An 18,423-nucleotide genomic window follows, 5' to 3' on the forward strand; every position below is an offset into this window, starting at 1 on the left:
TTTGCTAGTAGGGGTATGAAACAACCACTAGGGATAGGAAACTTGAATATTTTCAATGTAAAAATTTCCCTGGTGGCAGGGATTCTCTAAACTTTCATTTCCACCATTAAAAATCACTGTAATCTATAGCTTGTACAACCCCAAATATCTGTTGGAGGATATTAAAAAAAAAAGACCAGTGAATCTGTATCCATAACCTGAGATGCTTTGACATACAGGTGGCAGATGTCCTTTTTTTGGGCATTTAAGATTTTTCATACATTGAGCAGACAACATTGACTGCTCAGTTGTTGCTGCTTAAAAAAAAAAATGAACAGTTGCTATCTTATCTATTAATTCCTGTCATAAGAAAAAAAAAATGTTTGCATATATGTAATTTTGATTTTTTTAGAAAAAGTCCTGATACATTAATGCCTTTTGTATCCAATGGTTTTGCAGGTTTAGCAATATTCGTTCTACAAACCCCAGCACTTTTCTTGAATACCACTATGGACTGTGCTCAGCCATTGCCAATGAGGTGAAGTTAAAACTAAATATCTGGGATGTGAAATATGGGGCAAAAGAGTCTGTGGAATCACTGCTGGAAAATTGGAATGTAAGTTTCAGATAGATCAATCACACCCTGATGGTAATTCTTTCCCAACTTTCTTTGATTCAATTATGTCATCTGAAGATATTATGGTTGGTAGAAGCATGGTGGACGGGTGAAATCTGATTTATTCAAAGAAGGGCAGGTAGACTGCCCTAGAAGTTTTTCTTGCCCGCAAAATCTTCCATTTTGCTATGAATGAGATTTCTTTCTTCAGTTTGGAGAAGTAATGCAAACCATGACTGTGATTTTCTCTCTGCCCTTTTTTATTCTTTATTGTGAATATTTCTTTCTTTGTAGATTATTTATAAAGCCAGCTGTAGCAGCTCTTCCCTAGCTCCAATCCACAGAACCCTCTCTGGGGTAGTTCACTAGTTGCTTTCTTCAAAACTAACCATTATTCACACTGCTGTCTCTTTACCTCCTTATGCTTTGTGGTGAATATGAATTGTCTTGTTCTGTTAAACTTCATGCTTAGCTCAGTTTCTGGACACAAGTTATGAAACTGATGCCACATGTAGGCTTTTAGGTGGGGAAGGCTTGTCCAACCCCAAATACTGACAAAGGATACTGCATCAGGAGTAGAGGTGAAAATGCTGATGCCTCCAGTTTTTCCCCATCTCTAGTTAATGGGATTCCTTGTGAATTCCATCTTAGTGGACTTTCTCAGAGGATTCTCAGACTGGCAAATCCACAGTTAAATTAGTGGGAAATTCACCAGCCTCAGTACTGTAGAGGGAGGCAACAACAGGTTGTATAAAATAGCAGTTTCCTGAGCAGTGTCAGCCTCACCCTGCAGTGAGATGGTCGTGCAGAGTTAATCTGTGCTGAGTTTGTTGGTTCAGTTGGTTTCATCAGTACTTATTATCATGTTGTTTCTACAGTTGTGGCTTGTGGTCTTGCTCAGGCTGATAGAATGCAGAGCTTTGCCAGGGAGTTTAGGGCTTGTTTAGGGTTTAGGGCCCAGGCTTGTCACAGTCACAAGGGAGGTTGTTTTCTACCCTGCTGGGTAGGACGTTTGTACAAGTGGGGAGTGTTGGAGTGAGATCATCTCAGAGAGGGGCTGAGGATGAACCCTCACTCCCTGTGCATGCACAATCTCCTCCTCTGTTCCCATTTCTTCCTCTGTCACCCTCTCCATCCCGTTTGTTTTGATCTGTCAGAAATGAGGCACCTCAATGTTTCTGTGCATGCAGGGAAGCCCACCTTCTGCTTTCATCACATTTTGGCTTATGTGACTAAATTCTGCCTGACTTGTTCTAGATGCCAGTTCTCTGTATTGCCCTGGGGCTGTAACTTTTTGAAGCAAGCAGTCCTGACTCATGCAGGGCTGTGGCTCAGGCAGTGGCATTCAGGTATTCATAGTTCTATTTACTTTACTCTCTGCACAAGCAGAGTAAAAGAACAAGTTTATTTCAGACTAAAGGGTGCAGATGAATTGCTGGGTGGGCTTTGCTCAGTTTACATTTAACCTGTAGGTTGCAGGCTCATATTGCAAAAAAAAAACAAACTGTCCCAAGCTGTATTTCTTACCCAGTTTTGTGTCATTCAGTGTTATCCATATGAATTACTTTTCACTTTGGGCAGAATTTCATTGAAGAAAAGAAACTTGAAACACAACTAGACACTGCTACTCACATCTGTGAAGACTTGAAAAACATAAGTGGTCCTGACCTGGGTAAGCTCATGCACATAAGTTGATATGAAGATCTCTATTTTGAAGTAAAGTGCTGCCACCAGTTTTAATTCCATCTGCTGTTCCATATAAGCAGGGTTTCTGTTTAATTAGTCTCTCTGTTCCCAAATGTATAACAATAATCCCTATTCCACGTCCTAGCTGGAGATCCTCAAGAAATCAGCAAACTTTTGAAGACAGTGGAGTCAAAGATTTCTACATGTAAAGAGTATATTTCTAATGTAAACACCACCCTACAGAAAGTCCTGTCCTCCTGGAGTAATTACACAGAAAACATCCACTTACTAAAGACGTGGCTGGAAGAAAACAGAAATGAGGATCCAAAAGAGGTACATGGTTGGATTTCTCTTTATTTGACAGAGTTACTGCAAAGCCTTCTGGAAGAAAACATTAAATCTCACATTGGCTGCTGTTGTTGCTCTTCTGCTTTTCATTTTGGAAATAAATGTTTGACAGGGTTCTGCTTAAAATTATTTCAATGCCTCTGTCTAGATCCCTGCTGAGGTCCTGGCAAAGAGGAATTCGATTCATGGTTCCTTAAATGAAGCTGGAAACCATCTCATTGAAGTCAGCAAAGAGCAAGTTGGATCAAATATTGCCAAAGAGCTGAAGAAACTAAACAGGAGATGGGCAAAGTTCATAAAGAGGACACACTTTGTGAGTTACAAGTTACTATTACTCTTTGCCATGCAGCCTTCAAAGTAATCTTTTCTAGATTTACCAGTTTGCTAATCAGAGATTGATCAATCCTGCAGTCAACTCAAGGTTGCCAGTTTTAAAGCTTGAGGAACAGAGTACACAGCAGCATCCCATTCTTAATCTTTGTGGCTCAGTAAAATTCTCATTATAACAGGATGGAAAATGTTCAATTTTTAAATTGAAATCTCAAAACCACTTACAAAAGGAAATCTTATTGCAGAATGAAGCTCTTAATTCAGTGCTCGGGGTGGAAGTAATCAATTTAGCCTGTGTTAAATTTTACAGACTCTGTCTTAGCTGGTAGAAAGTAATTATTGCTGCATAGATATTTCTAAGGTTGTGCAACTTTTCACCAGCTCACTTGACAGGTTTTTAGGCTGCTGTAAATCCCTATACAACCTCCCTAATGTTATACATATTACAGTCCCTAGAGTGCTTTCACAAGAATGACATTTTCACTCTGCCTGGGAATATTAGAACTCTTAATTTTCTGAGTTGAGCCTTTCATTGACATTTATTAAAGCTACTGCTGTGACAGTAAACGGTGGCAAAAAATTACTGCTACATTTTTGTAGGAGATGAGCTTAGTGAGAATGCAATAAAATCAAAGGAAGCAATCAAAGGGTGAGGGAAAATCCAGGTTTGCTAGAAAAACCCTTAATAAGAGATGCTTCAAGGAAATATATTGAGGAATCAGATAAGTGAGGTGCAAGAAGCCTGTCTAAGGTCTTAAAGACTTCCTGAGCTTTTTTTGTGGCATTTGGACATTATGGCTATCATATATATAATACTTTTTTTTAGATATAAAATGCAGGACCAAATGCTTGAGCTCTGGCCTGTGACTGCCAGTACCATTAATGTCAGCACACTTCCTGATCTTGTTTTGACCAACACCAGCTGCTGTTCTTGGACAATTCCCTGCTGTGGGCTGTGGGATGCTGCAGCCCAGGAATTTTCTCCATAGTAGTGTGGCTGCTTATAGGGGAGGGGACAAGGGGACAGGGTATATGGCACAGATTGTGCTGTCCCACCTGCCCTCAGGGCTGAGGAACTGAGCCTCACTTGGTTTACTTATCAATATGTTGGCATTTATTTCTCCTTTGATCCCTGTTAAGTGTTAAAGCTGGGAAGTGACCCAAGTGGTGACTGTGTTGGAGGAGGGCAGTGGGAAGATGATGGGAATGAACATCTTACCTTGCTCTTTGTTGATAGCTTGGAGAAGAGAGCACAAATGCTGCTGAAGAGACCATGGAGCTTCCAGGGAGCCTGGAGAAAATTGAAGAGCTCCTTGGAGGGGTGGACAGCTGGGCAGCAGAGATGGGATGTGTGCTTAGCAAGATCAGTCACGAGGAGCCTGTGGAACCTGAGCTGGAGGAACATTTGCAGGTGAAAATGCTGCTTAAAATACTTGTTCCTCAGATTCTCATCTTGCAGCATGGATTTGTGGCTGGGGTAAAATGAGGCATCACCCGTGAAGTAGAACTTAATGTGGATTTTGTGCTGTAATACTTGTAAAAAGTCAAAACAGTGCTTGTGCCTTGTTGTTATTTCTCAGGATCACTCCCAGATGAGCTGTGAGTGAATCTTCCACCATCAGTGTGTCCAGATGACCAGCAGGTGCCAATGAAGTGCTGTTGGTGCCACAGATCAGCAGCTTGTTCTTGAGTGATATTAATTACTCCTATCCAGCAGAGCACTTGGAGCAGACCAGAGCTCTGCAAGTTGCCAATTTGAGTAGTTCCCCTGGTCACACAGGACTTTTATCATCTACCCTCCAATGTAGGGAGGAGGTTTGGGACACCTTGGCTGTATTCAAGGCTTACCCATCAAAAATTGGGATACTTGAGGTATTTCCAGCAGCAGGTGGGGTTATTTGGGAATCTCATTTTATAGGTAGTTGTTAGAAATATCCTCAAAGAGCACAAATTAACTTCAAACAAGAAATTCCACTAGTCACGATATTTTCCCACATCTCTCTGCCTGGGATTACCCCCGGCTCCCAGCAGATGGCAGGTGAAAATCTGTGTATATAACTCAGCAGCTTCAATACAAAGTCTAATTTATTTTCTTCACCTGCTGGAGACAGAATAAAGGTGCCAAGATTTGCACTGAAAAAGTTGAAGCACTTCTTATGTTGCCTTTACTAGTGTCTTATGTTGCCTTTACTACTTCTACAGCAGGGCCTGTATAACCTAATGGTGTGAAGGTGACCACCAGGAGGTTTCATTGAAACTCCTTTGTGTAACTGCTATAAATAAACAGAAATACTCTTTATTTGATTTAATCTATGTACAGTAACTGTGCACTAGAATCTGTGTTAGTTTTCTCTTGCTTTGTGCTTTCTTGCAGAGTGTTTAGCTGTTGCATATAGGTAATGCCTTACAAAAGAAAAGTCTTGTAAAAAAAACCAGTTTAAGCCCTACTACTCTAGCTAAGCTAGCAGCTAGCTTGTAAGTTCCCATGTGAAAAAATCATAAAAATGAGAAACAGTTAACACAACAATCTATTCTGGTAAGAGAAGTCTTCACACCTACAAAAACAAAGAGTCTGTCCCATGAGAATCTGTGAAGAAAATATGTAAACTAACCAAAAATAGAGAAGTTTAATAAACATACACCCTAGCCATTTTCCAACCAATAAACTGAGTATCAGTGTATTGTTAACCAATTAGATTGAACACAGTGCCTTCTGACATTCTTATGAAAATATGAACTATACAATAAAAATTCAGCTTTTCTGCAGGAAGAATCAAAAGTCCTGTCTCTTTTTACTGCAACATTTACCTGACAGATTTGGGAGTGTGAGAGACATAAAGGATCTGTGGATCTTTTTGTAATCACTGGTGTATGTTTATGAAACAAGCCTCATTTTGCAGTGTGACTCTAGTTTGTAAAAAAAAAAGTGAAATAACAAAGAACACCCTAAATTACAGCCTCCAAACATTTGGCTGGCATTGTATCTCCATGTCTGGGGACAGGAGAGATCAGGTCACTCGTTACCTGCAGTACAGTAGGTCAAGATCCAGAATAAAGCTCTGATCATGATTAGGAGAATGCTAATTGACAACTTCAGACAGGAGAAATGTGTTGAATATTCATAGATAGAAACAGCTCTAATAAGGACTTTTCATGATAAATATTCAATCATGGCACACTGCTCCTGCATGCAGGGCACCCAGCTGCTTTCCTGCCTTGCAGTACTGAATACTACAAGGAAATCTGAGCCTTGGTGTGTGCTCTCTTTGGATGACTTCATGATCAGATGCTGCATATCCAAATGTGTGGTTTCATTTGGCAAGCTGCTTGGATGGGAGAGCACGTTTAAAAAACACATCTGATTGGCTCTGTGGCAAGGACACAGGAGGTGTTGCACTGACAGAAAGAAATTGCTTCAGCAAACAGAATCCCCTGTGGATGGCAGCAAATTTCTTTCTCTCCACACAGAGATTTTACAGTGCAGTACACTGACCATCACTGGAATATAAGGCTTTCCTTTACCAAGGATCAACCATCCATGATCAAAGCTGGCTTTTGCACTCAGTTTGTTCAAACAAAAAGACAAATAAACTTGTAAAGGCTTCTAATGCTTTTTCTTCAAACCAGAGTTTGGCTGCAAGAGGATCCTCGTGCCAAGACCAGGTTGTGGCAGCAGAAGAGATACTGCAATCCCTGAGGCAGAATGTTTCAAGTCAGGTGTTTCAGCAGCATTCTCACACTGCTGGGCTGGAGGCACGAATTAAAGAAGCCAGAGACAAAGTAGAGGTACTTGTTTATAAACACAAAGATATCTCTAGTCTTACCATTACAGAATATGGAAAACTCTTTGTCAGTCATGTAAGATAGAAAAGGTTCAGTACTGTTGGAATCAGATTCCCAGACTCTTGTCAGGGCAAAATCTAGAACATTTCCAAGATCAGTATCTCAACTTGAAAAACTTGAGTGATGTTATGGAGCAATAACTCTGTAATTACTGACACTCAGGTGTGTTCTGAAAAGTCTCTTTCTTCCAAGGTTCTTATGGGTGACCTGAACAACATCTTGTCCAAATCTGAGAAGAAATCCTCAGAGAAGGAGGCTTTGCTCAATTTTGAAGAATCCCAGAAAGAACTTGAGGCCTCCATTTCAAAAGCTGTGCAACTTGTCAGTCAAAAATTAAGTCCTGAAGAATGTATTTCAAGATATGAGGTGGGTTTGTGTTCTGAACCAGCTGAATTTGAGTACTTCTGAGGGTTATGTGGTCCCTAAAAGCCTGAAATAAGAAAAATACTGACCTTTTTGTTTTTTGGTAGCTATTAATGCTTTGCTCAGTTTTCTGATTTAGCACTTTATTAACTTGGCAGACAACTTGAATGAAAAAGCATAAATCTATATGGCAGTTTATTCAGTGCCCTGTCCTATATTACTCCATCACTCCATCAGAACTCATAATTTTCAGAACTGCCGCCTTTTCTTTTTTTTTTTTGGCCTGATCAATAATTAAGCTTCCCCTCAAGAATGACATGCCTGAATTCTTGGGCATGTTCTTATAAATACTGAATCTCCTCTTTTTCCCAGAAGGTAGTTGGTAAATCAAATATCCTATCTCAAAATGTAGATCTCTTAAAGGGGTGTTGGAGATGTAAGTGCCCAAAATCTGTGTTGCCTGGTCTGATAGAGAGGGCTGGGTGACCATGTGCCAGCAGGGGCACAGAGCTCATTCCAGGCCATCCTGGAGATGCCATGGTGCTGATGGAGACCTTTCACCCTTTCTCTGCCCCCACACATGGGACGTGGCCTCAGCTCTTCCTTAGGGAAGAGGCAGAGTTCCTTCAGTGACCTGAAGAGTTCAGTGACCTTCATTTTTTGTCTTTGGTGCCAAATTTTCCCCTGAAAGCTTTTACAAGAACAGCACCTGCTTTTCTCTGTAAAGCATCCACTGATTCTGCAAGCTTTTGCAGATAAACAGGGATGGAGAATGCCCTTGTACCCACCACCCCATGTGTGTGATGTATACATTGATTTATTCACAGGTTTTACATGCTACCAATGTCATTTTGTTAGTTAAATAAGTTACATTCGCTTCTGTTTGATTTTCATTATGATGTCTGGGTTTTGTTTTTTTAGGAAGCTTTTAATGCTCTGGACAATAAAGTTCTTGACAGATTTTTGAAAGCAGCTGAACTGCTGAAAAATATTTCATCTGACCATGAGAAGCTGGTGGTGGAAGATGATGTTCGTAGGAGATGGGAGGTGAGATAATGCAGGAATGAGAATCCATTGTCTGGTCTCATTAGGCCTGGCATCTTTGAAAGTAAATTTTTTCTTGTCACAGTGTGTTCTGGTGTTTTCACTTGCTGTGTAACACTATCTCACCATCTCATGGGAACAACGTGCTTTGTATTTTGCAGGCAGTTCGTCAGGAAATTGTATCCTATGTCCAGCTCATCGTAGAAAGGGAAAAAAAGAAATTTAATGCAACTTTAAAAAAAATCAATAAGCAGTTAGGCAAAGAGAAGAAACTGCTAAGTATGGATAAAACCAAAGGGCTTATCAAGGAGCATGAGGTACCTGACAGTCTCCTTTTCTGCCTCTCTTTGTGAATGCTTTGCTGTCCTTCTTCCTCCTTTTTTGGTTCATTTTCTGTGGAGCGGGGCCCTTGTGCTCTGTGCTATGTAAACAGAGAGCAAAGAGGCCACCAAAATTATTTCTTTCCTTTTTTTGACTGCAAATATTAGTGTTTTTGCAGACTTTTAAAATTAACCCCTTGTTAAGTAGATGGTATCCTTTTTCCATTTTTTCCCCCAGATTTTTAGTGTATCTTGAATTCACCCTAGGAAGTATAATAATTGACAAGGAATATTTAAAAAATATTTTACTTTTTCTGTAGTCAGTAGGACTGTTTTATCTGATGTCAGGGTGAAGAAGACTTGGGACAAAATTAAAAATTGTGGAACATAATGAATTTCTAAATCGAGCTAGAGTCAGTGTAGTCCTGTGAATATAGTTGGGAACTGTTGCCAGAAATCCTAATTTAATTTCTAGCTCTATTTTAGAAAGAAACAAGAGAAAATAAGTGTGTTTTCTTTGGTTTGACAGCTTAGACTTTTAAGAGAACTCATCCAAGATAATGGAAGTATTAAAAAATATATGAGGATAATTTCTTATTCTTGTGTTTTAACATGGGCCTATTATATTGTTTTTTCTTTGTTTAGGCTTTCTTTTCACATGATGGCAGCACAAAGGAACTTAACAAGTCTTTGGAAGACCTTAAAACATTGGCAAGACTCTTAGAAGAAACTGTCCCAGGGATACAGACGCTCACTGCAGATTGTGAAAAAAGGCTAGAAAAGGTTCAACAAATGGTGGCAGACACTTACACAGCCCTGCTGGCTCGTGTTGGAAAAGGACATCCCTCTCAGAAAGGGTTGGTGGCTGAGTCATGGGGTGTTGTAGCTTTGTAGAAATCATTTTTACACATAAAATTTGGGATACTCTAATGTGTTTTGGTAGTACATTACTGTAGCCAGCTGTGCATTTAAACACTTAAAGTATTAAGTTTCATAAACTGGCAAGTACAATGTTTGATTATCCTTCATCACAGCTGCACTGTTTTAAACCTTGAGCTAGGATTTATTTTTTCCCATGTATTTAATATTTTGTTCTTGTAGGAACTCCATTATGGCTTCTGAGAATGGAGAAGAGTCTGGTTCTTCTCAAGAAATTGACAGCCTTATGGTACAGGAGGTAAGAAGGCCAGACTTACTGATGGAAAACAGTGCTCTGTCAAAGGGAGGTCATTGCCAGGAAGAAAAAGTGTTTATTTCTCTTACTGGTTTTATTGTGATAAGACCTTGGGCCTCTGGTCAGAAATCCAAACCCCATTGTGCTTGTGAATGTAGGCTAAGTAAATAGTAAAAATTAACATGCAAGCAGCAGTGCTGGGCATCCTGAGAAGATGTGAACCTCCAGCCTGGAATTATATTTTGCAAAAATGTCATTTTCAGGTGGAAAGGTTATGTGGGAAGTTGTGTTCAAGTGAAAATCCCCTGTAGTGTCCCAGTGGTATGAACAGTTTTCAGAGGACAGAGAGTCCTAGTGAAGAGTTGGAGACATTTGTCTGTATCTGTGAAAAGAATGAATGAGCTGGCTACAAGTATTCCAAAATTTGCTCTTTGGGCTCGTGATTGAGTTCAAACACATCTTGAATTCATGAATGGCCTCTCTGATCTCCTCTGGGACACATCAAGCAGTCCCTTCCTTCGGGAGCTCACGGGTGATTGTTAGGCTTTGCTGTGTATTACACAGGATATTGTGGAGGTCACTGTCACCCTTTTTATTTTTACTCAGACCTCAAGACCTGCTACAGATACAGTTTTGGAACCAGATGTGAAGCACCACAATGGAGAAAGCTGTGCAGACAAGTTTGAGGAAGATGGTGATTTGGCCGTACCAGCTTTGTTAGACAGGTAATTTTTAAAGGAGAAAATGCATGGTTGTTCAGGTATGATGCTGTGCTAGACAAATTACCTCACAAATTCATTGAATGTACCAAACATAAGGTGCACTTTGGCTATGCAGAGCTCTGTTCTTTTTTCTGCTATAGTTTACTGAATATTATCTGTAATTGATAGGGAAGCACTACAGTAACTAAATGTTTCAAGCATTAGGATTTTGTAGCAAGAACATTTTTAGCTATGAATGTTTTACTCATTTTTTTGGGCTAGGAAAGTCTGCATCTGACTTACTAATAACTTCAAATATTGCAAAATAAAGAAATGTGTCAAGTTTTTTAGAGAACTGACATTTTTACTTTTGTAAAACTGAATTTAGAGAATGCAGGCTGGCATTTAGATTTGAAGATAAGCCATATGAGCAGTCTGTTTAATATGTTGCTCATTTATGCATCATTCATTCATTTTGGACTTAAATAAAATATGTATTTGCAATAGACTGTGCTTATTTTTTATGGTACTCTGTTGATCAGTGAGTCCCATTCCCTGAGATGTTCCATTTAATTAAAAGTAATATCCTCTCTGAAAGTGTTTGCATCTTTCCTTAGCTTTAACACACAGAGAAGTAACCTGGAGGAGCTTCTACGTCACAGTAGAGATAAAGTATCATCTGACTTTACTGATGAAATAAAAGACACTTCATCCCTTAAGTTTAAGGTGTTTGAACTAGAGGCAAGTATTCATCTTTTAAAAATATACCTGATGCCTAAATTGTTATTTTCTCATGTAGAGCACTCACTTCCCTGTTACATACATTGCCAAGAGAAAAGCAGCATCCTTGCAACCATACATGTTAGAAGAAGGGAAATCAAGGATTTAGGATTTAACAGAACTGCATTGCTGCCTAGCACTGGAGTTTTGCAGGTGTTGCTGAAAGAAGAAATTGGTGGCTCTGGGTTTGTTGTCTGCAGGCTGAAATAGGTGTAACGGGAAAAAACTGCAGAAAGGAGCTTTTTGTTTGTCAGCAGAGATGGCCAGGGCTGGAGGAGTCATCAGAGTTGAACCACCAAGTGGTGTTTGTGCAGCATGGAGCTGTTCCAGGAGACATAAAACTTGGTTAGGTTTGTGACATCCTTAAGGCAACAGCAAAAGGCACAGAGTTGATGTTGAAAAGTTTATTACTGCAATTTTTCATGGCCTTTCTTGAAAGGACTACAAAGCCTTATCAAAAATCTCAGAACTTGGTTCAGTTCTACGTTTGTTTTTCTTCTGACCATAGCTAGGTGGAGATATTTTCATTCTTGTAGCAAGAATGCCTGGCCCGTTATTTATTGACCCTTTTATAAAATATAGCCAAGGCATAGATCTCACATGGAAATTGTCTCTGTAAAATGTTACTGGAGATTTGCATGCAGCTAAAAGCTGGGTCTTGGAGGGGAAAAAAGGCAGTAGATACTCTTAGTTTCAGATGATATTTTCACTGTTTTTGTAGAGACTCTTGTGACTAGTTTTCTGAAATGTCCACTGAGAAATACAGGATCATGTTAATGCATTAGAACTGCTTGTCTTCTAGGCAATGATAGACTTTGAATTCGGGTCTGGTTGGAAAGAATTGGAAAAGATCTCATCTACCTTAGAAAATCTTGTGTCTGAAGGGCAGCAGGCTGCTCTCTCTGAGGCAAGAAACAAGCTACAAAGCGAGTGGAAAGAACTTCAGGACATGATAAGTATCAGGTATAAAATAACCCTTTATGGTATTAGTTATGGAATTGTAACTAATTTTGTATATTTTGAAAGGAATAATGTGTGTTGCAGAAAATAGCTGCACATTTTTAACCTTTTCTTCATTCCAAAACATAAAGCTGTCTTTAATTTTTCTTTATTCATATACACATGGAAGATAGTGTGAGTCTCCCCAAGAAGATCAGAGGCAGATCTTTCTGACATAACTGTGCAATATTCCCATTTATTGCTGTTTTTTCCTTTCATCTTTTGGTCAAATTCACAGTGATCCACATTGCTTTTCTCATTAATCAGAGAAAAACTCATCTGACCTTGGGAGGGGGAGGATTAGATCTGTTAGAAAGTTACTTTTTTTTTTTTTGTGGCTTTTTGTGCTTAGAAATATTGAGTGTCTTTTCTTGCTTGCTTTCCCAGTTCATGTTTTGTTTCCTTTCTTGCAGAGCAAATTCTTTAAGGGCTGCTGTAGAAATTGTTTGGGAAACAGAACATCAATCCATGTCTGTCTGTCAATTAGTAGATGAATGGCTGAAGAAAAAGTACATCCGCCAGTTTCATCTGATGGACAGGGACCTGCCTGATAGTGAACTGAAGGTAAGGGAAGATGCAGAGACCACACCCTAGCAATGATAGGTTTTAATATCTAGGAAGCAGAGAACTTCATAGGATTTTCACTCAGGAGGTTGGGGCTGCTGATAAGACTTCCCAAACCTTCTAAAATCTATAATGGCTATTATTGGTCCTGTAGAGCAAGCCAGGGACCCTCAGTAGGTTCTGCTGTGAAAGCCATTGTTGTGAACATTTCATTGTAGGTTAGGATCTTTTTATGATGCAGATTTGTGGTGTTCCCACTTGGCCTTATATCATTTTGTGGAGTCATGCACATAATGCACTGTTAATTTATGAGCTCAGCCAAGCTACCTCATGTCACATCTGCTGCAGTATCTGAGCACAGCTCAGGGTGGGTTTGGAAGCTCAGTGTGGGTGCAGGAATTGTTCACCTGCTATCAATATCTCATGCCCAGGTCCTGGTCCACTGGGCAGGGTGAATTCTGTTTTCATCTTGGCTGAGCACACTGACAGCCACCCAGAACTGAAAGTTTGCATTTGTCTGCCCTTGGCTCTCCAATGAAGCAGGGTTTAGGTCTCTCAAGCTGTAGAGCAGACAGCATGTGTGCTCTATCTGACCAATTTTGGCTGCAAGGGCACAGAATTTTTGCCCAGCTCTCTGCACATCTGGGCTTTCACAGCCCTGACATGCTGCTCTTTGAGGGCTGCAATCAGAGAGCCTGCAGGCTGCACTAGGAGATTTTTAAATGCATGGAAGTCTGCTCCAAAAGTATAGCATAAAGAAGTGAAAGATGGCAGAGTAATAAATATCTCTGTGGCTGCCTGTGCTCTGGCTGATGTCCTGCTGTGAGAGCCTGCTGCTTTCAGTCCCAGGACTATCATCATCTTTCTCTCCTTCTTGTCTGATTGCAGGAAGGAGTCTTGAGCTTTCTGTAGTGCTGATCAAATTCCCTATGTGTGGAATACCATTTTATTTCATTATTTTGGTTTTTTTTCCTTCCCTCCACTGACATCTAGAATAGGTTTTTCTATCTTACCCATCCCGTTTAACATACTTTTTTACTGCTGTTATAATTTGGTTTTCAGTCATAGGTTCAGCTTTGAATGCAGGATATGTGTTTTATTTCACTTGCTAACACTTTTGGTCATTCTCTTAAATTTCAGATGCTGCAGAAATGCATCTTAGAAAAGATTGAAGACTGCAAACAGTTGGAACACCTAGATGGTTCAGCAGGAGATGAAGTTAATCCACTAGACCTGCAAGCTGCAAGAAAAGTTATAATGAACTGTCAAAAGCAGCTTGAAGAAATGCGCCATAAAATGCAGATCCGTGAGGCTGTCCTTAAAGATCTGGAAGCTTTTATGGCCTCCCTGAGGAAGATCCAGACTTCCATCAGATCTCTCCCAGATCCCCCTGATCAACCTGAAACGCAGGGAAAAGCTTTGAGGGAGGCTGCACAGGAAGTTTCTCAGATGGCAGAAGAGGCCAAATGTTTGGATGAGCGCCTGAAGAGTGTTAAGATCTGTCTGGAAGATGATCATGGGAGAAAGACTTGGTGTGAAAAACTTGTTCAGGCTTTATCTAAAAAGCTAAATGCCATTTATGATCCCTCAAGTGAGCAGGTGCCTACAGAAGAAAAAGACTTACACAAGACTTTTTCCAGAAAAAACAGTGAACTCCTTAAAACCATTCAGGATCTACGGGACAGAATCAACAAAATAGGCTTGAAAGATCCAACAATTCCAGCTATTCAGAAAAGGTGAATTATTTTTTAAAGCTCTTTTAATTTCATAATTTCAGTGGAGTCAGCCTGGGTCCCCTCTGCAGGAGAGCACTGAAATTTGAAGTATCTGTAGAACACTGACAGTAGCTGTGAGTTTGTTTTATTTGTTCCATCACAGCCTAAAAAAGGAAGCCTTCTCCAGTTTTTTTTCTTTCAAACTCGTGTATATGTACATGTGTATATATATATATATATATATATGTATTTATGTATGTGTGTGTGTTTGAAGTAGCATTGAAGAAGAAAAAATAGGAGATGGGTTATTATGATCTTAGTTTTCAGTAAGAAAACTGTCAGACAGGGAGATGGGTCCCCTTGCTGGGCACTGATGCACCTGATCTGAAGCTCTGCAGTGTAAGATAGACTGCACTTGCCTTTTAATACAAATTGATTTCACTGTGTTCATATGGATCCAACTGCCCTTCAGAATTTGGATTATTTTTTCACAGTGTCGAGGTCAGCATAACTCATCTGAGGGCTTGTGTCAGATTACATGAATTGAAGACCAAATTAGACTTTTTATGATGTCATTTAATACAGTATGTGGAGCTCAGGATGAATTTCTAGGGAACTTAATAATTACATTGTGAACCAAATCAAAGGCTTACTTTAATATGAGACTGTATTTCATTTTTTTTTTCTAATAAAGGATAAAATCATTAACAGAATTAGAAAAGGAATTGGATCGTGCTGCTGCTGAAATGAAATCTATGCAAGAAATTGCTAATAAGCTCCCACAGATCAATGAGGAGAAAGCAGAGGAAGCAAATGAGCAGTGCAGAGTTACAGAGAGGTTATGGGAGGATACAAAGCTCTTGCTTGCTGAATGGTAAGGAGGGAAATTGCATTTTAAAGTAATACTGTTCAAGAAGTTTGCTTGTGAAATCAAACAGGAAAAAAGCCCTAGACTATACCTTAAAGGTACAGTGGAGACATAAACTACCATTAAACCAAGAATTGCATGTGGAAGTTTGCAGCCAAAGCTCATGAATTTTGCATATTTTTAAAGCATCACAGTCCCATAATTTAGCAGGTATGCAATGATGTGTTGGACTTAATTGGCATCCAGGAGGAAACCTGGCTGCTGCAGGGAATGCTGTGTCTTCTGTATTTGCTGTGAATTTCCTGCCAGCACACTGAAAAAGAAAAGACAAACTGAAACAAATGGAAAAGGACAGCTGGGAAAACAGTCTCTTATGTAGCAAAATTAAGTGAGCTTGGTTTGATAATTAGTGAGAAAGGGGACTGGGAGAGGCTGTGGTTGATTGCCCAGGGTATCTGCGCTTCAAATGAGGTTTTTGAAGATGCCCAGAGGTTTTGCACGGACTGGCACAGTTCTGGTTAATTCTCATGGCTTGCACAGGTGGGAGTAACCTGTTTTCATACCCCACTGAAGGATGGGCTGATGTCCACCATCCAAGCTGCTGTGAGCTCTGCTGCACATGATATTTCAGTTTACTGGTGACTGAGCTCACCTCTCAGGTGGAGAGGATCATATGAACACAACTGTTCATCACAAGTAAATGTGGATCAGAGGCATATGATGGTGAAGGGTGTTTCTGATTCCAGAAACTGTCTGGATACCACACAAGTCTCACACATTATTGCAGGATTTAAGACTGGTACAGTTCATCGCTCCTTTTCTCTCATCCAAACCTGGTTGTCAAACTTCCCGCCTGTGTGAATATAGGAGAAGGGAGCAGACAGGAGGTTCAGGCTGCAGGTTTATGCTTAGGCCATCAATAATACATCTCTTTTTAATAGCCAGGAGCAGTGTGCAAGGGTTCTGGAGCTCCTGAAGCAGTATCAAAGCTGCAAAACGAGTCTGACCAGCATCATCCAGAAACAGGAGATTGTGCTTTCCCAGCAAACTTCTTACATGGGGAAGGAGAATTTGAACAGACTAATAACAAAGGTGAGTAACAAGAACTTAGTGGAAAGGAAAGAAAAGCCTTTCCTGGGAGCATTCAGGTGCAGGGTTGCCCTTGTACCCTCAGCCTTCAGGGCAGATGTTAATGTCTTCCTTTCACTTTGGCTTCCAAAATACATTTAGGGACTCCATATTTTTGTTTTAAGTAGATTTAAGGGTATTTTTCATAGTGAATTTGTCTTGTTAATGGAGGGGGATTAAAAACACTAAAACAAACCTCATGGAAGAGCTAGGATCTAGTATGAAGATGAAGTTAAGTCCTGTCCTTTTGCTCCAAGCTGTGACAGCAGTTAAACATTTGCAGTAGCTTTTATATTACTTGATGAGCTACTCATACTGAATAAGCAGGTACTGCTGGACACCTCTTCATTTAGTTTAAAGTTTTCCACCTTTTCTGGCAGAAATGTGACATCCAGCTTCTTGGCTAAGTGAATACTAATGGAATAGTTGTCCATGGTTAGCAGGTTAGTGAACAGCAGTATGGCCATCATGACCATTTTACTGCACAGGTTTCACATATCCTGGATTATGTAACTGGTTCTTCAGATCCTTTTTTTAGGCTTTCTGATGAGGCATCACCCTTAGCATCCAGGAGTGTTTGCTCTCAGGCAGTGCCTGGGCTGGTTAGATTTAAGAAGGAATGTAAGTGGTGTTTTCCTGAGGCAATGGTTTGGTGTCTGCCAGTGCCAGGCCCCTTTAGCGAAGGCAGGGTCTCTCCTTGGTCCCTCCAGTGAGACTTGGGGCACCTTGTATCACCTGGGCTCCTGCTGCAAGGGGAGCATTGCCTGCATATCCCAGCCCCTGCTTTATGGAGACCCCTCTCTGGGAACAACCCTCCCTTCTTACCCTCAACTGTGCAATTCCCACTCCCAGAGCTCTGGTCTGAAATTGCTGTGGCACAGTCCAGGCATGTCCTTGAGTGGTGATGATTTGTTATATAGAATGACACAAAATAATAGCAGGGAAAGTCCTCTTCTTTGTTCTGGTTTGTGAGAGCAGCTCTGCCATCCATCCCCTGAGCTCAGTGCCCAGTGGGGTTGGTATGAGAACAAGTAATTTCCCAGGATGTCTGTGGGAAATAAGGAGAGAGCTGTTACATCGAGAGCTGTTACAACACTGGAGGTCAGTGTTTCTTTTCCAGGAAGCTTCCATGTTGTTTGTAAACACTGACATTCCAATGAAACACAAAGAAGCAGCTTGGAGTTTAAATAGAAAGTAGGAGAAAGAGACGTTTCACTTTCTGGCTGTGACATATTTGGCAGTGTCTGTGTTTAAGTCGGATTTAAGCTTTTTTCTGTAAATAGTTCAAAACCTTGGGTTCAGAATGCAGTTGTAATAGTATCTCAGATTATTATCACACTCTGCATTGTTTATCTCTGTAATCAAGGTTCTGTGTGTAGATGTCCCCTTGGATCTGGCACTTAGGACTTTAAAAGCAAACTGTGCTTTTGGCTCTCTTAAAAATAAATTATCCATATTCTCACTCAGCTGTTCTGCAACAAATAACAGAATGATACTGATTTCTAACAGGGAAATATTCCTGTCAGCATGGCAGGGATAAAACAACACAGAATGCATTCCTAGTCTCATCATATTGTATAAAATAGATTATTTTATGTAATGCTGTTGTTTCTCTAAGCAAAAAAAAAAAAAAAAACCCAGCAAATCAGTTAAAAAATATTTTGCTGAATAAACAATCATAAGCAAATATGCTCACAAATATCCATGTGGGTTTTTTTCACAGATTGAAGAGGCAAAAGAGGAATTTAATGATCACTCTGAAGATGTAGACAAAATAAATCAGATCTGCAAAAACCTGCAATTCCAGCTGAATAAAATGAGAAGCTTTGAGGAGCCTCCGTTTGAGAATGAGGCTAACATTATTGTGGACAGATGGCTGGATGTATGTAAAAAGTAAATTATCAGGGTGGTCTTATCTGTTATGCATTATAGTAATTGATTCTGATGTGGGTGTAATATTTCAAA

At 40.0% G+C, this 18,423-nt stretch overlaps 1 protein-coding gene across 1 annotated transcript in view; it reads left to right on the forward strand.

The window, feature by feature from the left end:
- The window catches only part of SYNE2 (spectrin repeat containing nuclear envelope protein 2), a 175,898-nt gene that overhangs the window by 37,850 nt on the left and 119,625 nt on the right, over positions 1-18,423 (forward strand). Inside the window, 19 exon segments of the mRNA XM_084208589.1 lie at positions 439-595; positions 2,177-2,267; positions 2,427-2,614; positions 2,778-2,942; positions 4,197-4,370; positions 6,587-6,745; positions 6,995-7,168; positions 8,087-8,212; positions 8,371-8,526; positions 9,175-9,386; positions 9,631-9,706; positions 10,310-10,428; positions 11,022-11,145; positions 11,987-12,147; positions 12,597-12,747; positions 13,888-14,483; positions 15,157-15,336; positions 16,272-16,422; positions 18,182-18,340. Coding sequence (XP_084064715.1) covers positions 439-595; positions 2,177-2,267; positions 2,427-2,614; positions 2,778-2,942; positions 4,197-4,370; positions 6,587-6,745; positions 6,995-7,168; positions 8,087-8,212; positions 8,371-8,526; positions 9,175-9,386; positions 9,631-9,706; positions 10,310-10,428; positions 11,022-11,145; positions 11,987-12,147; positions 12,597-12,747; positions 13,888-14,483; positions 15,157-15,336; positions 16,272-16,422; positions 18,182-18,340 — 3,319 coding nt within the window.

Source organism: Fringilla coelebs (genome assembly GCF_963513975.1).
Source record: "Fringilla coelebs genome assembly, chromosome: 6".
In the NCBI taxonomy this organism is placed as follows: Eukaryota; Metazoa; Chordata; class Aves; order Passeriformes; family Fringillidae; genus Fringilla; species Fringilla coelebs.